Below are 25,370 nucleotides of genomic sequence, written 5' to 3'. Positions count from 1 at the left end.
CCTGCAATTAAAAAAAGATTTTAAAAAAACACCTAAAGCAAAACACTACAATTCTACAGGGGAATAAATGAATCTTTAATGGAATAGAGGATTTCAAAGATTTCTCCTGAAAAGAACAGAGCTAAAGAAGAAATGAACTTCAAAATGAACTAAAAGCAAAAGTTTCAAAAGTAATATAGAAAGGTAAATTTATTTGAGTACCCAGAAGGGAATGTATTATATTAACAATCTAAAGAGTTAGCAGAAACAAGTATCCCTGGAGAAATTTAATCCTTCAAATGATTAATAAAGGAGTTAAGGAGAAAAAAAAATAGAAGACCTGGGGTTTATTGGTTCTGTTTTAAGAATTTGTAGAGGATAAAAGGAATATACTAGAAAGGAAGAATAAGAGACTTGATCTTACTACTTCAAATAGTTGAGTTGTGTGAGAAGAAACATATGAAAACATGAATAAATGGAATGGAGAGAACCTCAGATAAAGCTCATTTTTATTTTAAACAGATAAAGGAAAATTGGAGATATAGACACATACATTTTAGAAATAGATTAAAATAATGAGCAACCACATTTCTAGAAGACTTTGATTTACTTTGCTTTATTATGCCCATTTGTTACAAATATCCCCCTGCCCCTTGATATTTAATTGATATGGCTTATGAGTATAAAGTGGGTATAAATTAATATAAAGAAGATTAACAAGAGTGATGGAAAAGATGAAAGATTTAAATATATTTTAAAATAAAAAGAAGATAGCAAAAGGTATGTAACATACCCAGAAAACCAGGATAGATTTGAAAGTAGCATATGGAATTTATTACAGATATTTTCAAAGCAAATGATATAAAATGGAAATATTAAATTGATAGTTTCACTTAAACTCCACTTTGTGTAATGTGGAAATGTGTGGTTGTTTGGTTTTGAGGGTTTTTTCTTTTTGTTAGGGGAACTGTTTAAGTCCAGAATGAAAAAAATCAACTTTTTCTGATTAAAAAAATCTTACATTGTTTTTGTTCTCAAAAAACTCGTTCTTTGATCTAAAAAGGTATATGATTCCATGAAAATACCATTAATTTTGGAGTGTGAAGTCACAGGTTTGTAAAACTGTATTGTTTCTACAGATTTTACAGAACCATACAAATCTGTACAACCAAACCACATAGGTTGTACAGAGCTAGTACAATTTCCATTATGTGTACAAACATATAAGGTTTAGGGCCAATTTAATGCCATAATCCTGACTAGGGTCATACATCTAACAAGTGTCTGAGCAAGCATTTAAATTAAGGTATTACTGACTCCAGTTCTACCATTTTATGAAATAACAATTTTAAATGTCTGACAGCTGAAGATGGAAATCTGAAAGTTGGGGGAATATTGTTGAATAGTGTTTAAAGGTTCAATTTCTAATGCAGTGAAGAATATCTTCTCTGAGGATAGGACTGGGTAAGTAGCTCTAAAATCATCAGCATAGAGATGATAATTGAAAACATGCAATTTGATATGATTACTGAGTGAAATACAAAGAAAAAAGTATAAAGGACTGCAGGACAGAAAATTGCTTTCTCTTTTTCAATGTATTGTAGCAGTGTTAAATAGAAAGTAATGGAGCAATGTGCAGCAAATATTGAATTACTCTTGAACTGAGATAGACTTGGGTTCAATCCTGCATCTAAAAATATATTATGTGACTTTGTACAAGTCATTTAACTTCTCAATGTACCAGGCAGTTACATTTCTAACAGTAAAAGTGGCAAAACAGGTACCCATATGCATTGGCATAGGGAGATTCCTCACTAGGATTTCCCTATAATTCCTATAACATTACCTAATAAAACTTCCTGTGTCTGAATGCCAGCTCTTATTATTTATTAGTTCTTAAACCTTGGAAAAATAATTTCATCTCTAAATATATAAGTTTTTACTAGCTATAAAACTGAGTTTTGGGGCTATTGTTTCTGAGAATAAGTAAGTGATATTAACTTCATACTGATTGATTCAGGTAACATCTGGAAAGTTGAAGTTACTTTTGAATACTAAATCTTAAGAAAAGTATTCTTAAACTAGAGATTCATCACCCTTCCAAATACTAATAGTGTAAATTGCTTTGTTTTCATGTCATGTAAATATTTATAAATGGATTTAAAAAATATTCGGTCCCGGAAAAGAGAAGAATTAAAGGAAGGCAACATGAGAGCTTACTTCAAATGTTTTCAAAGCTGTCAACTGGGAGATTAATTTAGACTTGGGAAGAAGAACTTGCAACAAAGGGTGGAAGATGCAATGAGGTCAATTTAAGTTTAAATTCAAGACAAGAAAGTATCTAAAAACTATATGCTTCAGGAAGGAGTTGTTTCTCCCTCACTAACAATATAAGACAATAGAAACTGATGATCAACTTATGGCTTATAATTGTAAGAGTATATCACTGTATTATTATTATTATAACAAAAAGGTTGGATTCCAAGAAACCTAGAAAGACTTTTATAAATGGATGAAGAGTAAGATAAACAAAATCATGATCATTTGTAAAATGACTTCTCTTTTTTAAAAAATGGGCAAATCTTGAACTGTATTTTAAAGCATTGGGGGTCAAACTCATAAAAATGGACCTCCAAATGAAACATTAAAATTCCCTTAGCTACATATTTGACTTAGAAAATCACATATTAGTATTATCTACATTCTGTTTTTTATTTATTTTGCTAAATAATTCTAAATTATATTTTAATCTGGTTCCAGACACACTCATCAGTATTGTGGATCATGTGTTTGATTGTTTTATATCTCTATTATTAAGGAAATCAGCCATTGCAGGAGGCAATTGCAGGAACAGAAAGAGTGAATGCAATTAGGAAATGGAGTATACTGTGAGAGAATAGAATAAGTAGCAGGTTTATGGGGCTATAGAGTGTGTGGTTGAGAACAATGTATAATAAGGGTTAAACAATTCCTGTGACAGGTTTTGAGAGATTGTGGAGGACAAAATATCCTAGAGTGGTTCATGGGTTATAAAGAGTTGAATGTAACTGAATGACAGAAAAACAACAATATAAAGCCAGCAGCAAGTATTATTTTTATCTATTTTATTAATTTAAGAAATAAAAATATTTTCATAACATCATAAAATAGAAAAGATTACACATGGAAATGCAAATCTTTTCAACTTTACTTTCCTTTTAGATATATATTAATCATGTAGCTTTCTTTTTTTCATCCCTAAAGATAGCTACCATTAAACACAAATATGTGTATGTTTATATATATATATATATATATATGATTATACTTATAGACAGATATATGTAAAATTGTTCTATGTGCAATATTATTTGCTATAAGATAGAAGCCTTCCCAATAAGATTAGGAGCAAAGCAAGAATGCTCATTGTTATCACTATCACTATCATTCAATATTATACTAGAAATGCTAGCTCCAGTAACAAGACAAGAAAAAGAAAATGAAATTAGAATAGGTAACAAGAAAAAAATTATCACTCTTTGCTGATGATATCATGGTATATTTATAGAATCCTAGAGAATCAATTAAAATACTAATTGAAACAAGTGACTTAACCCTTATTCCTTAGAATGGGCAACCAGTTCCAGTCATCCTGATTCATATCTAGTCAATGAACCCAGTGGGCTCAGAAGGAGAAAGTGAAGCTAGCAAATTAGCATGGCAGTCCTTTATTCAAATCCAATTCATTTGCTTGTCATAACATCACCTTTGTAATGTCATAGTCTTCTTCAAAAAGGAAGGAAAAGGGGCGGAGCCAAGATGGCAACAAGAAGGGGTCGAGTCTTAGGCGCTTTCTGATAAAAAGTTGAAACTAAGGACTCTAACTAAACTTTCGAGAGAAAGAACCCACAAAGGGACCCAGAGAGGCAGTTCTCCTACTCAAGGTAACCTGGAAAAGAGCAGAAAGGTTCTGCTCCCCGGGGTCGGAGGGGCAGCCTGCCAGAGGGGTGGCCCGCCAGAGTGAAAGAACTTCAGCCTCAGGGAGCCACTGAGCCACAAGGGAGTCTCCTGAGCTGCACCCCAGGGAGCACTGAGCACAAAGTGGGGGAACAGCAGGGGACCTCTGCCAGAGCGAGCACATGGAGCCCAGCCCTCAGGGCACACAGCAAGCAGTGTGGCCACTGCATTCCAGATCCACAAACAGAAGCAGGCAGAGCCCGGAAGCAGGAGCCCCAGGGCTTGAGCCCATTGAGCTGAGGGAGGGGAGTGAAGAGAGAGAGAGACTGCCAAGCTCTGTCCTCTGCCTCTGGAACAGGACTTTGGGGCTCGGACCACATTCAGATCCTGATCGCAGTCTAGGCCCCCCCATAGAACAGCAGCTTATGGTCATTCACAGACCAGGAGGGAGGACAGAGCCTCACACACTGAGACCATTGTGGGAGTGCCCCAAAAGCTCAGGAAGCACCCCAAAACCAGGCCCAGGCTGGGAAAATGAGCAAGCAGAGAAATAAGAGGAAGACCATTGAGAAATATTTTGCATATGAGCCCAAGAAGGATCAAAACACTCAGTCTGAAGATGAGGAAGCACAAGCTCCTGCATCTAAAGACGGCAAGAAAAACAGAAATTGGGCTCAGGCTACGACAGAGCTCAAAAAAGACTTTGAAAATCAAATGAGGGAGTTGGAAGAAAAACTGGGAAAAGAAAGGAGAGAGATGCAAGAAAAACATGAAAATGAAGTCAGCAGCCTAGTCAAGGAAATCCAAAAAAATGCTGAAGAAAATAGCATTCTAAAAAACAGCTTAGGTCAAATGGATAAAACAGTTCAAAAAGTTATTGAGGAGAAGAATGCTTTAAAAAGCAAAATTGGCCAGATAGAAAAAGAGGTAAGAAAACTCTCTGAGGAGAACAAATCCTTCAGACAAAGAATAGAATTCAAGGAGATTGATGAATTTACCAGAAATCAGGAATCAATACTTCAAAACCAAAAAAATGAAAAATTAGAAGAAAATGTGAAATATCTCATTGAAAAAACAACTGATATAGAAAACAGACTTAGGAAAGATAATTTGAAAATTATTGGAATACCTGAAAGTCATGATCAGGAAAAGAGCCTTGACATCATTTTCAAAGAATTACTACAGGAAAATTGCCCCGATATTCTAGAAGCAGAGGGCAAAATAGAAATGGAGAGAATCCACCAATCCCCCCGAGAAAGAGATCCCAAAAAACCAACCCCCAGGAATATTATAGCCATGTTCCAGAATTCCCAAGTCAAAGAGAAAATATTACAAACAGCCAGAAGGACACAGTTCAAATATCGTGGAGCTGCAGTCAGGATCACACAGGACTTAGCAGCAACTACATTGGAAGTTCGTAGGGCTTGTAATACAATATACCGGAAGGCAAAAGAGTTTAGAATGCAGCCAAGAATGAACTACCCAGCAAGGCTGAATGTCCTCTTCCAGGGAAAAAGATGGACTTTCAATGAACCAGGGGAATTTCAAAGGTTCCTGTTGGAATGGCCAGAGCTGAACAGAAGGTTTGATCTTCAGATACAGGACTCAGGTGAAGCATGGAGATTGGAGGAGAGGGGGGAAATATGAGGGACTTAATGATGACGAACTGCATGTATTCCTGCATAGAAAAATGACACTGATAATACTCATATGAACCTTCTCAGTTAATAGAGCAGGTAGAGGGAGATTTTATAGTTAAAGCACAGGAGAAAGCTGAATTCGAAGATAAAATACGGTGTAAAAATGGAGTCAATAGAAAAAAAGGGAAATGGAATGGGAGAAAGAAAAAGGAGAGGGGCAATAGGCCAAGATATTTCATATAATAAGATTTTTTTTTATTACAATGAGCTATTGCAATGATATGGAAGGGGGGAGGCAAGGGGAAATGGGAATGAGGGAACCTTTGCTCTCATCAGAGATGGCTAGGAGAGGAAACCGAAAATATACTCAGTGGGGTATAGACATCTGGAGTAAGAAAGAGGGGGAGCAGGGGGAAGGGGTGGGGATGTGAATAAAAGAGGAGAGGATGGACCATGGGGGGACAATGTTCAGATATAACACATTTTGTTTTTTACTTCTTGCAAGGGGCTGGGATTGGAAGGCCTGCGCAGGACCATAGGGCCAGGTAGATTCTGGGCCTAAGGGGTGGTATGGGGGCTCAGGGCTTCTTGGCCCCAGGACCAGGGATCTGTCTGCTGCGCCACTCAGCGACCCTACAGCAGAGTCAGAGTGAAAGGAGAGAAAATATAGTACACGGTAGTGGAGAAATAAGAAAGGAGGGAGTTGCAATCAGCAATAGCAACGTTGGAAAAATATGGAAGTAACTTTTGTGATGGACTTATCATAAAGAATGTGATCCACTCATGACAGAGTTGATGGTGTTGGAACAAAGACTGAAGCACATTTTTTGTTATTATTATTTGGGGGAGGGTGCAGGGCAAGTGGGGCTGGGTGGCCTGCCTGGGGCCAAATAGCAGAATGATTTTTGGGTGTCTGAGGCCGGATTCGGCCCCAGGTGCTCCTGGCTCAAGGGCCAATGTTCTGTCTGCCACCCAGCCCCCCCCCCCCCACTATGATTACTATTTTATTTTATTTTGGGTCTTTTTTTTTCTTCTTTTTGGTTTTTGCAGGGCAGTGGGGATCGGGTGGCTTCCATGTCACATGGCTGGGTGATTTGTTGGGTCTATGGGGCTGGATGTGGGCTTGGGTGATCATGGCTCCAGGGCTGGTGCTTTGTCCATTGCGCAACCTGGCCATACCTACAATTATTGCTATTTTTTTAATTTTATTTTTTTTCTTTCCCCTTTATTTTATTGCCCAAGCAAGTCTATACAAGTCTATATTCATGGGGGGATGGGTATTTTGTTTACTCTTAAACAAGAATATTTTATTAATGTAAAAAAACCTTTGTACAAAATGAGAATTAAAAAATTAAAAAATTAAAAATTAAAAAATTAAAAATTAAAAAATTAAAAATTAAAAAAATAAAAAAGAAGGAAGGAAAAACATCATCTAAAACATCATCATCAGTTGAAATAATGAACAACTTTAGCAAAGTTGCATATATAAAATAAACTCTCATAAATCATTTTTGTATATTACCAGCAAATTATAGGATGAAGAAATAAAAAAGGAAAAAAATTTACCTAAAATAAAATAAAACATCTAGGAAAACTGATCCAAAGTAAAGTGAGCAGAAACAGAAGATCACTGCAGACAGAACAATATCATACAATAATCAACTATGAATGACTTAGTTAGACTCAGCAATATAACATTACAAGACAATTCCAAAAGATATAACATAAAAAATTCTATTGATCTCCAGAGAACGAACTGGTGGAATTTGAGTACAGATTGAAGCATACATTTGTTTACTTTTCTTGCTTTTTTCACCTTATTTTCTTCTTTGGCCTCTTTTCTTTTGCAATATGTCTAGTAGATTCATATCAGTTATCAGTATCATCTTCCCCATGATTCCTATCTTTCCATGAAAATGTATAATCTACATCAAAACACTTGTCTCCTCAAGGAGGAAGGAATAGACAGGTAATTTGGAACCACAAAATTATAAAACATGATTAATAAAAATATTTTTAAGCATAATTGTAAAAGATAAAATAAAAACTTTTTTAAAAATAAAGATAAAAATTAAATAAGATAACTTTAATTATATAAAATACATGGAGCTACATGGCAAGACAAATTCAACAATTATATGAGCATAATTACTTTTTATTAAGCAACCTATGTGCTTTCTCTTTAATCTTAAGAAAATATGGTGCATTATTTGGACATGTATCAGAATTCTTTTTTTAAAAAATATCTTATTCATTTTCACATTATTTCAATAGTCTTGCTGTAAAAGTAAACATAAACCCCCATTTCACAAATTTAGCAAAATCTCAGGAAAAAATAAAGTGAAAGAAAAAGGAAAAAAATACATCAGTCTGTATTCAGTTACTATCAGTTCTGTCTCTGGGATGGACTACATTCTTTATAAGTCCATAGGAGAAGTTGCTTCAGTATTTTTCCCTGCAGTTGCTATTGCTAACTGCATTTCCCTCTATTCTATTCCTTCCTACTCCCATTTATTCTATCCTCTCTCTCCTTTCACTTTGTCACTCCTCAGAAAGGTGTTGTATCTAACTACCTACTCCCAGGTTCTTCCCTCTCTTCTACCACTTACACCCACTTCCCCTCCCCTTGTCCTGTGTCTCCCATCCTTTTCCTCTTCTTTTGCCTCTAGGGTAAGATAGATTTCTATACCCTATTGAGTTTTTATGTTGTTTCCTCTCTGAGTGATTTCCAATGAGAATGAAGGCTCACCCCTTCCACCCTTCCAACTCCATTACAAAAGGTTGTTCTTGCCTCTTTTATGTGATTTATCTCAGTCCATTCTACCTCTTCTTTCCCTTCCTCTCAGTATATTACTTTTTCCACCCATTGACTCCATCATTAAAATACATTAACATTATACATTAATATTCAGCTCCTTCTTGTGCCTTATATGCCCCTTCTAACTGCTCTAATAAATAAGAAGATTCATATGAGTTATCTGTATCATTTTTCCCATTCAGGAATACAAGCAATTCAATACCATTAAATCCCTCATAATTTGCCCTTCCTTTCCACCCTTACTATTCTTCACCTGAGTCCTGAATTTGAAAATCAAATTTTCTGTTCACTTCTGGTCATTTCAACAGGAAAGTTTGAAAGTTTGCTATTTCATTGAATGTCCATCTTTTCCCTTGAATGAGGATGTTCACTTTCAGGTTCTTATTGAGTTCTCATTGGATTCTCATATCCAAGCTCTTTTACCTTCCTAAATATCATACTTGAAGTTCTATAAGTTGTTAATGTGGATGCTGCTAAATCCTGAATTCCTACTATAGCTCCATGTTATTTGAATTATTTTTTTCTAGCTGCTTGTAATAAGTTCTCTTTGACTTGAGAGTTCTGGAATTTGGTTAAATATTCCTGGTAAAGTTTTTTTTTTTGGGGGGGGGAGCTGATCTCTTTCAGGAATTGATTGGTAGACTCCCTCAATTTCTATTTTACTCTCTGCTCTAGGATACAATACCAGGGAAATTTTCCTGGAGAATTTCTTTAAAAATGAAGTCTAGGCTATTTTCCTGGTCATGACTTTCAGGTAGCCCAATAAATTTTAAATTATCTCTCCTGTTTTCCAGGTCAATTATTTTTCCAATGAGATAATTCACATTTTATTCTAGTTTTTCCATTCTTTTGATTTTGTTTTATTGTTTCATTATTTCTCACAAAGTCATCAGCTTCCCTTAGCTCCATTCTACATTTGAAAGAGTCATTTTCTTCAGAGAACTTTCTTATCTCTTTTTCCATCTGGCCAATTCTATTTTTTTGTTTATTTTTTATTTTTTTGGTTTTTGCATAGCAATGGGGTTGTGCCTTGCCAAAGGTCATACATGTAGGTAATTATTAAGTGTCTGAGGTCAAATTTGAACTCAGGTCCTCCTGATTCCAGGGCCAGTGCTCTGTTCACTGTACCACCTAACCACTTCACCAATTCTACTTTTTAAGTATCCTTCTCCTTGACCTAAACTGTTTTTAACATGTTATTTTTTTCTTTATTTATTTTCATCCATATACACATGTCTATTCATATCCTTTGACAATTTGTCAAGTGGGGGAATGACTTGTAACCTTATAAATTTGATATAATTCTCTATATATTTTAGAAATGAGACCTTTATCAGAAGTCCTAGTTGTGAAGATTGTTCATATTATTTTATTCTGTATTTTTTGTATCTCTTTCACAAAGCTTCTGAATTGGTTTTCATGATTTTCCTGCATCATTCTCATTTCTCTTCCCAATTTTTCCTCTACCTCCCTTGATTTTCAAAATTGTTTTGAGTTCTTCCTTAGTCTGAGACCAATTCTTATTTTTCTTGGAGGCTTTGGATATAGAACCTTTGACTCTGTCATCTTATGAGTATGTGTTTTGATCCTGAATAGGACCAAATAATTTTCTGTGGTCAGATTCTTTTTCTTCTGTTGTTTACTCATTTCCCCAGCCTATGACCTGGTTTTATGCATTTCTCAAGCTTTTGAGTTATTTTGTGACATGTCCCTAAGACCTTAATTCCTTCAGGTTCTTATAAGTGGCTCCAACTACTCTCCTGGCCAGCCTGTGCTCTGATCTGTGGATGACCACAAGCACTCCCCTGTGCCCTGGAGCTGTGAGGAGGGTCCGTGCTCCATGATGGCAGTATAAGGTCTCAGACTGAGACCTAGATCTGAGTATGGACAAAGCAACAGTCCTGCTCCAGGGATAGTGGAGAGACCTTGACAGTCTCCCCTGACCCATTATCATCTATGGACTGATTACTCTGGAAGTAATCAGGCTATAAAATGGATAATTTTTATTATATTTATATTTTAATTATATTTATTATTTAATTATATTTATTATATTTAATTAAAAAGTTTTGTTCAATCAAACCTGAAACAATCAAGATTTAAAGGAAAGTAGAAAACTGGATTAAAATATGGCAAGTTGTTCTAATAAAGTTTTTCTCAATTCTTATATATGTAGAAAACTGTATCAAATTTACAATATTATGACTCATTCTGTAATTGGTTAAATTACATGACCAGGAAATTTTTAGAAGAAATCAAATTGATCTGTTTTGTTGTCAGTCATGTCAGTCAGTTCAGTCATGCCCAATTCATTGTGATCCAATTTGGGTTTTTCTTGGTGGTAGAGTAAATGCAGGGATTCTCCAAGATTTTCCTCCAACCACTTCAAGTACCTTTAAATTATGACCCAAAACAAATTCTAGAGTGGCAGAATCCACAAAAGACTGAATGAAACAATTTTCCAGTGCAAGACAACTTGGAAGATCCAAGGGAAGGATCTGCTGCACCAGGGTGAAAGAAGAGTACAGAGCAGTGGGGACTGCGCCATAATGAACTGACTTCAGTTATCCAGGAACAGATAGCAGAGCAGCTAGGTCAGTGGCAGTGCTGGTAATTTCCAAACTTTTCAGTTGAGAGATCACCAAGGACAATTTGGAATGAAATTATCTGTTGCACTGGGGTAAGAATGGAGGACAGTGTGGACCCCAGCTGTGCAGACCAGATTCCAGAAGACGTGGAGCAGATCTCAAGAATCATTGAATCAGCCTGTAGGCTGTTCTGGAATTCTCAGTCAATGGATGATAAAGGGCTCAGAAGGAGACTAAGCAGTTTCTTTGCTAGCACTGAAGCAGGACACTGTTGCCTTGCCCATACTTAGATCTGGGTAATGGTCTTGAGTCCAAGTCCAGGAAAAGGATCAGAAGCACAATAGAACTTACTGCCAAAGTTGAGCAGGGACCCTCTTCACAGTTCCAGAAAAGAAAGGAATTCTTGTAGTCACACACAGACCAGAGCACAAATCAGTAGTATAATATAAACTTTTCCTTAGATCCTAAGATTTGAAAACTTGCAGATCCCTAAGAGTATCTCTGAAAACAGCTACAAAAATCCCCCCAAACTTGGAACAGTGCACCTTCCACCCTAGAAACAGAGCCCCACCTTACAGAGTTAAAATCAAGTCATAGACTGGGGAAATGAGCAAACTGAAGGAAAAATTCTTACAATAAACAGTTACTATTGTGATAATGAAATTCTACACATTCAGAAGAAAACAAAGTCAAAATTTCTACATGCAAAGTCTCCAAAAAATGAATTGATTTCAGGTCTTGGAAGAGCTCAAAAAGGATTTTGAAAATCAAGTAAGGGAGATGGAGGAAAACTTGGAAAGAGAAATAAGAGTGATGTGGTAAAATCATGAAAACTGAGTCAGCATCTTAGTGAAGGAGGCACAAAAAATTCCGAAGAAAATAGTAACTTAAAAAACCATTCTGAGTCAAAAAGAAAAAGAGTTTCAAAAAGCTAAGTAGGAAAAGAATACTTCAAAAAGCAAATTGGCTAAATGGAAAAGGAGGCACAAAAACTCATTGAAGAAAAATCACTATTAAAATTTAGAATGGAGCAAAGGAAACTGATAACTTTCTTAGAATAAAAATCAATAAAACACTTGTGAAAAACTAGAAGAAAATGTGAAGTATATCTTTGTAAAAACAATTGACCTGAAAAATAAATCCAGAAGATCAAATTTAAAAATTATTGGAATATCTAAAAGCTATGATCAAAAAAGGAACCTAGACAGCATTGTTTTAAAAAATTATCAAGAAAAACTTCTCTAATATTTTAGAAGCAGAAGGTAAAATATAAATTCAAAGTATCCACCAATCACCTTCTGAAAGAGATCCTGGCAGGAATGATAAAGTCAGGGGGTGGTTAGGTTGCACAGTGGATAGAATGCCGGCCCTGGATTCAGGAGTACCTGAGTTCAAATCCAGCCTCAGACACTTAATAATTACCTAGCTGTGTGGCCTTGGGCAAGCCACTTAACCCCATTGCCTTGCAAAAACCTAAAAAAATGATAAAGTCAAATTTCAGAGCTCCCAAGTAAAGGAAAAATATAATACAAGCATCCAGAAACAATTCAGTTATCATGTAGCCACAGTCAGGTTAATACAAGATTTAACATTTCTGCAGTAGGGGATCATTGGCCTTGGAATATGATATTTCAGGGGGCAGCTAGATGTCACAGCAGATAGAGCACTGGCCGTTGAGTCAGGAGGACCTTAGTTCAAATCCAGCCTCAGACTTGCAACTCCCTCCCCCCTAAAAAAACCTGGAATATGATATTCCAGAAGACAAAAGAAGTTGGATTATAAGCAAGAATCAACCACCCAAAACTGAACATACTCTTTGAGGGAAAAGGTGAATGTTCAGTAAAATAGAGTCCTTTTAAACTGAATTAAAAAATTGACATTCAAATATGAGACTCAAGAAAGGCTAGCCATAAGGGACTTAATGATATTGAACTGTTTATATTCTTGCATGGAAAGATGATACTGATCACTCTTAGAAATGTTCTCATTTATTAGGGCAGTTAGAAGGAGGATAGATAGATAGATAGATAGATAGATAGATAGATAGATAGATAGATAGATGGATAGATAGAGCACAAGTGTGAGGTGACTATGAAGGGATAATATATTAAAATATGAAGTTAAGGGATAAGGGAGTTGTGTACTGGGAGAAAAGGAAAAGGGGAGGTAGAATGGATTATTTAACATACAAGAGGTAAGGAAAAAGCTTTTTCAGTGGAGTGGAAGAGAGGAAAGTTAAGGGAGATTGAGGGAGCTTTACTCTCATAATATCTGACACAGAGAGGAAATAATATATACCCTCAATTTGCTATAGAAATCTGTCTTACCATAGGAGAAAGTAGGAGAGAACTGAATGGTAGAAAGGGGAGGGAGGTCATAGAAGGGAGAGATGTTTGTGGGAGGGGATAATCAGATGCAAAACACTTTCAAGGAGGGACAGGCTGAAATGGAAGAGAGAATAGAATAATGGGGGCAAATAGGATGAAGGGAAATACAGCTGGCAAAAATATTGGGAAAAATATCGAAATAAGTTTCTCTGATAAAGACATCATTTCTCAAACATATAGAACTGAATTAAATTTAGAAAAAAATTAAGAAGCATTCCCCAATAGATAATTGATCAAAAGATTTGAACAGTTATCATATGAGGTCATCAATGCTATCTATATCCATATTTCTAGTTCATTATTGATTGGAGAAATGGGAATTAAAACAATTCTAAGGTACTTATACATATTGGATTGACTAATAGTACAGAAAGAGAGATGAAAAATATTGGAGGGCATATGGGAAAATGAGACATTAATAAATTGTAGGAGGAGTTGTGAAATGATTCAACAATTCTGTAGAGCAATTTTGTTCTATGCCCAAAGGGTTATAAAAGCATGACTACCCTTTAACCCAGCAATTCCATTTTTAGTTCTATATTCTAGAAGAGATGAAAAACATAAAGGAAATGGACCAATATGTATAAGGATAATTATAGCAGATTTTTTTTCTGGTGACATGAAACAGAAAATTTAGATGTTGCCATCATTTGGGGAATGACTGAACAAACTGGTAATTTTTGATTTTGATGGAATACTATTCTGCTACAAGAAATGACAATCAAGATGCTCTCAATAAAACCTGGGGCATCTAGGTGGTACAGTGGATAGAGCACTGGCCCTGGAGTCAGGAGGATCTGAGTTCAAAATCTGGCCTCAGTCGCATGACCTTGGGCAAGTCACTTAACCACATTGCCTTTCAAAAACCAAGAAAATAAAAATAAAACTTGGAAAAACTTACATGAGGAAATTAAATAGGAAATGTGCAAAATTGCAGCAATATTTCAGGATGATCAACTGTGAATGACTTACCTTTTCTTAGTAATTCTGTGACCTAAGAAAACTTTGAAGGACTTATGATAAGGAGTACTATCCATCCACAGTCAGAGCTATGTCTTGAATCTGAATATTCAAGTATATTATTTTTAACTTAATTTTTTTTGAGATTTCAATTTTTTCGGGGGGGGGTGCTGTGTTTACTTTTACATGATTATTGTGTTAAGGTTTTGCATGACTACACAATTTTAACCTATTCCAAATAATTTTTTTCTCAATGAGGGCAAAGTGGGATGGGAAGAAGGGAGAGAATTCTGAAGCCAATTTTTTTTAAATAAATGTTATGGGGCAGCTAGGTGGTGCAGTGGATAAAGCGCTGGCCCTGGAGTCAGGAGTACCTGGGTTCAAATCCGGTCTCAGACACTCAATAATTACCTAGCTGTGTGGCCTTGAGCAAGCCATTCAACCCCATTGCCTTGCAAAAACCTAAAAAAACAATTTTAAAATTTGTTTTTGTGTATAACTGGGGAAAGATATATTTTATATGAAATAAAAATATATTATAGATATAGATATATATTATATATTAAATAAAATATTAAAATATTTTATATGCAGTATAAAAGTATAAACTGCACACACACACATGTACACACACACACACACGCATACACACATGAAGATACTGAAGTGGTTTGCCATTTCTTTCAGTTGCTCACCTGAGGAACTAAGGCAAATAGGATTAAGTGTCACTAGTTCACATTAAGTGTCACTAGTTCACAAATATTTGAGATCACATTTGAATTCACATAGATAAATCTTCCAGAGCTATCTATAGTCATATTAAAAGAAAATGCTCTCAATCACTATTGACTTGAAAAATGAACATTATAAAACAACTCTGAGATAACATCACATACCTATTTTCTTTTTTAATTGATATTTTATTTTTCAAAATACATGTTTTGAAAGTTTATCAATATTCATCTAATTAAATTATTTCCTTCCACTGTCCCTTTCCTCTCCCCTCCCTTCAGTGGCAAACAGGTGAATATTGTACATACACATTTGTGTTAAACATCTTACAGATGAGTTATTTTCAGTATGAGAATTAGGATTAAGGGAAAGAAGCATATAAAAGAATTTTGTTTTATTAAAGTGAATGTAACATCTGGCCAAATTGGTGGAGAGAAGACAAGCACTGTGCTAAGGTCTCCTGGTTTTTCCCTGAGCAATAATATGAAATTAACAGAAATTCAATCAACAAAACCCAGTAAAAGAAGCTAGTTGAAGAACATCTACAAACAAGGTCTGTCTTAGGGAACTATGGGTGATCCAGGGGCAGAAAGCAGAGAGACAACCCAGGAGTGGCAGTCTGAGAATCAACCTAAGATCAGCCACAGAGGCTTTGGCTGTGAGAGCAATGGTCTGGGAACTCTCAGCAGGGCTGGAGGGCGAGTTCCATCACAGAGAGTAGCATAGTGTAGCTGAACATGGAACCAGTCTGCTCAGGCATAAGCTCCATACTCTCAGCAGAAAATTCCCAGAACAAAGACTGCAACAGCCCTCCTAGCTGCCCCACCCAAGGCTCAGGTGTGGGCAGCAGAGCTCCTTCATCTGAATAGGGAGATTAACTACCTCACCCCAGGACACAACCCACAATGTTCAAGGATAACAGTATCCAGCTGTGCTTCCCCCCCCCCCCCCAGGCCTAGGGAGAGGGCCTCAAAACAAGGTCACAAACACTCCAGAGAAAGTAACCAGCACCCCGTCCTGACCAGCCCACTGGAAGCTAATAAGCCAAGGGAGCAAAGTCTCTAGTACCCTGCAACTGGCCAGCCCGTTTTGGAGTTACTAAACCAATGAGCAAAGCCTCTAGGGTTTTCAAAACTAAACTTCTGTGAGCCAGCCCCTCCCCCAAGACAAGATCCTAGGAAAATTAAGAAAGGCCCACAGAAAGGGGGTTAGTCCAGTGAAAATTTCTTTGAAGAAACAAATCCTAACCCAGAGAGATCTAGAACTTCTGAGGAGAATATGAATTGATCTTCAGCACAGAAAGACTTACAAGAATAAATAAGAAAGGAGTTTAAAAATCAATTGAAGAGGGGTGGCTAGGTGGTGCAGTGGATAAAGCACTGGCCCTAGAGTCAGGAGTACCTACTGTTCAAATCCAGTCTCAGACAATTAATAATTACTTAGCTGTGTGGCCTTGGGCAAGCCACTTAACCCCATTTGCCTTGCAAAAACCTTAAAAAAATGAATTGAAGGGGCAATAAGGTGATGCAATGGATAGAGCACTGACCCTAGAATCAGTAGGACCTGAGTTCAAATCCAGCCTCAGTCACTTAATAATTATCTAGTTGAGTGACATTGGGCAAGTCACTTAACCACATTGCCTTAAATAAATAAGCAAACAAACAAACAAACAAACAAATAAATAAATAAATTAGAAAAATTGGTAAAAGAAACTCAACAGAAAATAAACATCTTGCAAAAGAAAATTAACATCTCACAACAAAAAAAACAAATGGTTGGAAAATACAAATGGACAAATGCAAAAAGAAAATAATTCTCTCAAAATTACTATTAGGGGAATGGAAAACTCCTTAAAAAATAGAATTGACCAATTGGAAAAGAAATTGCAAAAGGTAAATGAAGAAAATTCTTCTCTAAAAAAGAATGAATCTCTGGAAACTAATGACTTCCTGAAACAACAAGAATCTCTAAAACAAAACCAAAAAAAAAATAAAAACATATTAGAAGAAAATGTAAAATATCTCATTGGCAAAACCACTGACCTCAAAAAGAATTCTAGGAGAGGACAAACAACTTAAGAATCATTGGGCTTCCTGAAAACATTAAAGAGAAAAAAAATCCTGGACTCAATATTACTGGATTTAGTGATGGAAAATTGCTATGACTTCGTGGAACCAGAGGGCAGAATATTTACTGAAAGAATACATTGATCCCCTCCAGAAAGGGATCCCCAAACGAAAACACCAAGGAATATTGTGGCCAAATTTCAGTACTATCAGATAAAAGAGAAAATCCTTCAAGCAGCCAGAAAGAAGCAATTTAGATACCAAGGACCCACAGGAAGGATTACACAGGACCTGGCTGCATCAACATTAAGAGATCAAAGGACCTGGAATGCAATATTCCAAAGAGGAAGTGAGCTTGGAATTCAGCCAAGAATCCACTATCTGGCAAAATTGAGCCTTTTCTTCCAGGGGAAAAGATAGATATCTACAAAATAAGAGACTCCAATTTTTCCTGATGAAAAGACAAGAGCTAAATGGAAAATTTAGACATCAAACAGGAAACTCAAGAGACACATGAAAAGTTAAAAAAAAGGGTAAAGAAATTAACTACTATCCAAAAAGATGAAACTGGCTATATTTCTAACTGGAGGAAAGATTCTCATAACCCTCCAGAATTGTAATTCTATTAGAGAGAATATATTTCGTCAGAAGTAATGAACACAAATAAGTTAATAGTGATGCTGATAGAAAGATTTAAAAACAATGTCTCTTAAAAATAGGGGACAGTAAAGAGATGGAAAGATAGAGGAGAATGAATGGGGTAAATCAATTGCATAAAGTTACTAAGGATCTATTGCAATAGAAGCAAAGAACCAACTGAATCTTACTCTCATCAGATTAGGCTTTATCAGATTAATATACACACACTCAGTTAAGCTGAGAAACTTATCTTACCTTTCAAGTATAAAAAGAAGAAAGGGGGGGAGGAAGAACTAAAAGAAGGAAGAAGGGACAAAGGGAAAGGTGAAAGAAAAGGGAGGGGTTTGGATACAAGGGGGCAAACACACTGAAGGTGGTGATATTCAGAAACAAAATCCTGGGGAATATGGATAAAGTAAAAAAGGAGAAAAATATAAACAGAGGGAGGATAGCATGGAGGGCAATAAAGGGTGAGTAATTATAACTTTGAATGTGAATGGGATGAACTCTCCCATAAAATGTAAGCGAATAGCAGACTGAATTAAAAACCAGAATCATACAACATGCTTCTTACAAGAAACTCAATTGAAACAGAGTGATAACATACAGAGTAAAGGTAAAAAGTTGGAACAAAATATTTTCTGCTTCAGCTGAAGTGAAAAAAAGCATGGATAGTAATCCTTATCTCAAACAAAGCAGCTGCAAAAATAGATCTCATTAAACGAGATAAGGAAGGAAACTATAGCCTCCTCAAAGGTACCATAGTTAATGAAGTAATTTCAATACTAAATGTGTATGCACCATATGCTATAACATCCAGATACATAGAGGAGAAGTTGAAAGAGCTCACAGGAAGACATAGACAGCAGAACTCCACTTGTGGGAGATCTCAACCTCCTGCTCTGAAATTTAGATAAATCTAACCATAAAAATAACAAGAAGGAAGTTAAATAGGTAAATATAATGTCAGAAAACCTAGACATGATAGATCTTTGGAGAAAGTTGAATGGGGATAGAAAGGAACAAACATTTTTTATTCTGCAGTACATAGCACTTACACAAAAACTGACCATGCACTAGGGCATAAAAACCTAATAATCAAATGCAGAAAGACATTCACTATTTCAGTGAATACATCCTTCTCAGATCATAATGAAATAAAAATCATATGTAATAATGGGCTAGGGAGAGATAAACCTAAAACTAATTGGAAACTAAACTCATTTTAAAGAATGAATGGATCAAACAACAAATTGTAGAAAGAATTAATTATTTTATCCTAGATAATGCCAATAATAAAACAACATACTAAAACTTATTGGATACAGCCAAGGCAGTTGTCAGGGCATATAGTATATCTTTAAATGCTTACATGAATAAATTGCAGAAAGAAGAAATCAATGAACTAAACATGCAATTAAAAAATTTAGAGAAAGAACAAATTAAAAACCCCCAATTAAAGACTAAATTAGAAATTCCAAAAACTAAGGAAGAAATTAATAAAATTGAAAGCAAGAAAACTTTTGGACAAATAAATAAAATCAAGAGTTGATTTTATGAAAAAACCAATAAAATTGATAAACCACTGGTTAATTTGATTAAAAAAGTAAAAAACCAAATTACTACTATCATAAATGAAAAAGGTGAACTCATCACTAATGAGGAGGAAATTAAAGTAACAGTTTAGAATTACTTTGCCCAGGTGTATGCTAATAAATTCAATAATCTAAGTGAAATAGATGAATATCTACAAAAATGCAATTTGCCCAGGTTAAATGAAGAGGAAATTAAACACCCAAATAACCCTATCTCAGAAAAAGAAATTCAACAAGCCATTATTGAACTCCCTAAGGAAAAAATCTCCAGGGCCAGATGGAATCACAAGTAAATTCTATCAAACATTTAAGGAACATTTGGTCCCAATTATATATTAACTCTGGCAAAATAGGTGAAGATAGAACTCTGACTAACTCTTTCTATGACACCAATATGGTACTGATACCTAAACCAGAAAGAGTCAAAACAGAGAAAGAAAATTATAGACCTATCTCCCTAATGAATATAGATGCAAAAAAATCTTAAATAAAACTTAGCAAAGCTATTAAAGCAATTTATCACTAGAATAATACACTATGACCAAGAAGGATTTATCCCAGAAATGCAGGGTTGGTTCAATATTAGTAAAACTTTACTTTAATTAGCTATATTAATAACAAACCTGTCAGAAATCACATGATTCTATCCATAGATACTGAAAAAGTCTTTGACAAATACAGCATCCATTCCTACTAAAAACACTGGAGGGCATAGGAATAAATGGATTGTTCCTTAGAATGATAAGTAGTATCTATCTGAAACCCTCAACAAATATTATATGCAATGGGGATAAGCTAGAGACATTCCCAGTAAGATTGGGGTGAAATAAGGATGCCTGTTATCATCACTACTACTCAATATTTTGTTAAAAATGTTAGCTTCAACAATAAAAGAAGAAAAAGAAATTGAAGGAATTAGAATTGGGAGGGGAGAAACAAAACTCTCACTCTTTGCAGGTGATATGTTGGTATACCTAGAGAATCCTAAAAATCACTAAAAACAATTAGCAATTTTAGCTGAGTCGCAGGACATAAAATAAACCCTCATAAATCCTCAGCATTTCTCTATATTACTACCAAGATATAGCAACAAGATCTAGAAAGAGAAATCCCATTCAAAGTAACTTCAGACAATATAAAATACTAGGGAGTCTACTTGCCAAGGGAGCCTCAGAAACTCATGAAAACAAGTACAAAACACTTCTCACACAAATAAAATCAGATCTAAATAACTGGGAAAATATCAATTTCTCATGGAGAAGCTGAGCTAATATAATTAAAATATAATATAAGATATATGATATATTATATAAAATAAATATAATGCAATATTATATGTAAATATAATATATTATGAAATATAAATTCACATGGAGAAATTAAAAAGTCAAGAATTTCCAGGGATTTAATGAAAAAAAAAGTGCAAAAGAATGTGGCTTAGCCATTACAGATCTAAAATTATATTATAAAGCATTAGTCATCAAAATTGCCTGGGATTGGCTAAGAAATAGAGGATTAATGGAATACACTAGGTGTAAAAGAGATAGCAGGAAATGATTATAGAAATCTACTGTTTGCCAAAGCCAAAGACTCCAGCTTTTGGGATAAAAACTCTCTCTTTGATTAAAAACTATTGGGAAAATTGAAAGTTAGTATGGCAGAAACTCAGATTAGACCATATACCAATATAAGATCAAAATGGGTATAAAAGACAATATTATAAGCAAACTAGGAGATCAAGGAATAGTTTGCCTGTAAGATCTAAGGAAAGGGAAGCAGTTTATGATGAAGGAAGAGATGGAGAACATCATTAAACGCAAATTAGATAATTTTGTTTACATTAAATTTAAAAGCTTTTGCACAGACAAAACCACTATAACCAAGATCAAAAGAAATGCAATAAACTGGGAAACAATTTTTACAACTAGTATTTCTGACAAAGGACTCATTTCTAAAATATATAGAAAACAATTAAATTTACAAAAAGCAAGACATTCCCCATTTGACAAATGGTCAAAGGATATGCAGAGAAAATTTATAGATGAGGAAATCAAAGTGATCCATAGTCATATGAAAAATTGCTCTAAATCATTTCTGATTAGAGAAATAAAGTTAAAGCATCTCTGAGGTACCACTTCAACCTCTCAGACTGGCCAATATGACCAGAAAGGATAATGATCCATGTTAGTAGGGATGTGGGAAATCTGGGACGCTAATACATTGTTGGTGGAGCTGTGACCTCATCCAACATATCTGGAGAGAAATTTGGAATTATGCCCAAAGGGCAATAAAAATGTGCATACCCTTTGATCCAGCAATACCACTACTGGGTCTATACTCTGAAGAGATCATGCAAAAGTGTAAAAACATCACTAGTAATAAAATATTTTTACTTTTTTTCATGGCAAAGAATTGGAAATTGAGTGAATGTCCGTCAGTTGGGGAACAGCTGAACAAATTGTGGTGTATGTATGTTATAGAACACTGTTGTTTTATTAGAAATCAGGTAAGATGGAAATTCAGAGAAGTCTGGAAGGATTTTCATGAGATGATACTGAGTGAGATGAGCAGAACCAGAACATTTTATATCCTAACAGCAACATGGGGGTGATGATCAAACTTAATGGACTTGCTCATTTCATCAGTTCAACAATCACGGACAATTTTAGGGTATCTGTGATGGAGAATACCATCTGTATCCAGAGAAAGAATTGTGGAGTTTAAACAAAGACCAAAGACTATTACCTTTAATTTTTTTTTTAAAAGGTAACTTATCATGTTATTTTGCTATCTCTTATATTTTATTTTTTCCTTAAGGATATTATTTCTCTTTTCAACACATTCAATTTTTATTAATGTATAGCATGGAAACAATGTAAAGACTATCAGATTGCTTCTGTAGAGGGTTGGGGGAGGGATGTGGGATTGGAAAATAATTCTAACAATTGGAAAAAAGATATCTGCAAAAAAGAATATTTTAGGTTTACATCTTAAATTTGTCATTGAGGGTACTTACAATGCAGATATATAACAACTTTACAAAAAGTGACATCCTCTTTACATCCTACTTCACTTTGGATGTTTGACCTATGACTTTATCTACAATACAATTTTACCTGTCTGATGCTTGCCTTCTACTCATATAGTTCCTAAAATATTCCATTTCTGTTTTGTACTCTATATTTGAATTTCTATACCAGTGTTCAGATCCCACTTATGTTACTAACTACCACAACTTGTTTTCCACAAAAAAAACATGAAGGTAGTGTTCATCAGATGCTGAAGGGTTTTTTGTTTTGTTTTGTTTTTCTTCCTCTGGATGGAGATAGTATAATCCATATCCAATTTAATAAATTTGTCCTACCTCTGTGAACTGCTGAGAGGAACTGCATTCATCAAGGTTGATCAACTTACAATGTTGATGTTAATATGTAGAATGTTCTCTTGTTCTGCTTCCTTCACTTAGCATCAGATCCCATAAGTCATTCCACCCTTCTCTAGAAACTGACTATATATGGTTTCTTATAGGAGTATAGTATTTTGTAGCATTCATATTTCATAATTTGCTCAGCCACTCCCCCATTGATGGGTATCCCCTCAATTTCTAATTCTTTGCCACTGAAAACCTATTTTCTAATATGACAGAAAAGGAAGTCACAATTAGTAGAAGGGATGTGGAAAAATGGGATCTTTACATATTGTTGAAGAGTTTTCCACTAATTCCACTATTCTAGAAATCAGTTTTGAACTGTGCACATCCTTTAACCCTGCAGTACCACTTCTAGATTCATATACCAAATAATTAAAAAGAAAAAGGGAAAAAGATCTTATGTACAATAATATTTGTAGCAACTTTTAAGGAACTTGTCAAAGAATTAGAAAATTAATTAACGCTTATCAATTGGGGAATAGCTGAACAAATTGTGATATATGATTGTGATTGAGTACTATTTTGCTTTAAGAAATGATGGATTGAGAAAAAAACCCAGGAAAACAAATGATATAAAATGGGGGGAGAACTAGGAGAATACTGTATAAAATAACTATATTGCAGTAAGAATTAGCTGTGAAAAACTCTTGGCTATTCCGACTAGAAAAATAATCCAAGAGAGTTTTGAAGGGCTTATGATGAAAAATTTCCAACTACATTCAGAAAAATAACTAATGGAGTATGAATACAGATAGTATAGTCTGTTTCACTTTATTTTTTTTTGCTTTCTTTTTACATAATGGGTAATACTGAAATATATTTTGCATGATTTGATATATAATTGCTATCACAAATATGTTTACAATTATGGGGAATTTTGAATAATAATATAATTTAAGACTTTTTTTCTAAAAACATGATAATAAATAATATTTTTTTCCAAAAAAAGGAAAACAAAAGAATCCATTTTGAGTCTGAGTATCAATAGTGTGCCAAGCAGGGTAATTTCCTTTATGGTTATAAGACTAGTGCTTAGACTGAAAGTTTTGGGTTCCCTTGAGGAGACAAGAATCACATCAATGGTTGTTTAAAGTAATATTGGTCATCTTTTTCATATCTGTTTTGTAATTCCTATCTCTTCTTCTGTGTTCAGGGAAAGAAAGGTGAAGCTGGCATACCAGGAGTCAATGGATTACCAGGACCTCCTGTAAGTGAAACACCTGACTTTTTTACCTTGTAATAATGTATTAAAATAAAAGCAAAAAGGAAATAAATAGTTATTTCTTCTAGCAAATTAAGAATTCTACAATTAGAAAATAAGGTTTGCAGTTAGAGCAAGAAGGCAGCAGCTATTGCAGACATTAACACTATTTTAGGTGCCAATTAGTTTCCTTATTTTGAGAGCTTCCTGTGGTCAGGATAGAAAATCATGTCTGGTCTATGCTTCTGAGACAGCACTTCCTAATCAGGCTCTTCTATTTCCCTGACCTACAGAGCTCACTATATGGAGAAAAAAGATCAAGTAATGCAAGTTAAACCTCTTTGGGGTCAGGGCAACTCAGTTCTAGAGAATCTGAATACCTAGGTATCTGCAATTGGGAATATGTACCCAGAACTTTGTTCTAGAGAGAAAAAAAAATGACAGCAGTTTCAGTACTGATGGTATTTTATAAGATCAAACTAACTCATTAACAGCTTGACTAAAATTATTAACCTAAATTTAAAAAAAAAACTATAAAATGGAGTTCTTCCTTTCTCTAAAGATCATCACTCAAGGGGGCTTTCCATTCTATTCCACTCCTTTCATTTCATCTACAACAAGTTTCTTATTATATTATGGGGTTTTTTCCATCTAGTCACCTAAGGAACTAAATTTAAGGCAGTTTTGTGTCAGTATTTCTAAAGGTGAAAATGCAAGTTATGTCTTAAGCATTCTCCATGTAGTTGTTTTCCCTTGTGCTATATGAATCCCTAAGGAGATTCTTATCCATTGAACTGGACTATAAACTACAGAAGGTTTAGAAGGCAGCAAAATTTAAAGAAATGAGTAGTTATGATGATTGCATTATAATGTCAGTGATAAGAATATTGTTTGACATCATTTCCTGAGACCTTCCTTATTCCTTCCTATCATAATTGGGAATAACAATTTCTTGAACCATTCTGTCTATTAAGAATTGAAGTATGGCAGAGTAGAAAAAATACCAGAGGGTAGATATTGGTTTATATTCCAGCTTGTCCATAAAGCTATTTTGCAAACAGGGAGAAGAAATTTCAAGTCTTTAACTCTTATTTCATGTCAATAACTGAGCGTTGGATTAGTTGATAAGAACAAACAAATTTAAAATTGGAAGGGATATTGCTTCCAAAGTCCAACTCTCTCCAATGTCTTTTCAAGCCTTGTGATTCTCTGTACACATATATTTATTGGCTATCATTTTGGTTCCACTGATGTCACCTGGCTCTTGATTATCTGCCCAAGCTTTTGATATCAAACTTGTCTTTCTATTAAATATTTGTGTTCTTTCTTCCTGAATGTTTCATGACTCAGTTCTGGTATTGACTTGCATTGTGAACATAACAGAGAAGGCAAGACAATT

General features: G+C 34.9%; 1 protein-coding gene across 2 annotated transcripts in view; it reads left to right on the top strand.

Moving 5' to 3' along the window:
* COL22A1 (collagen type XXII alpha 1 chain) overlaps positions 1 to 25,370 on the top strand; it is a 665,867-nt gene that overhangs the window by 402,510 nt on the left and 237,987 nt on the right. For both annotated transcript variants that reach the window (XM_074202703.1, XM_074202704.1), the window contains exon 23: positions 23,924 to 23,977. In XM_074202703.1, coding sequence (XP_074058804.1) covers positions 23,924 to 23,977 — 54 coding nt within the window. The remainder of the gene's footprint in view (positions 1 to 23,923; positions 23,978 to 25,370) is intronic.

The sequence above is a fragment of the Macrotis lagotis genome, chromosome X (genome assembly GCF_037893015.1).
Source record: "Macrotis lagotis isolate mMagLag1 chromosome X, bilby.v1.9.chrom.fasta, whole genome shotgun sequence".
NCBI lineage: Eukaryota > Metazoa > Chordata > Mammalia > Peramelemorphia > Peramelidae > Macrotis > Macrotis lagotis.
The sequence above is the reverse complement of the archived record's forward strand: the minus strand, read 5'-3'. Positions and strand labels throughout refer to the sequence as shown.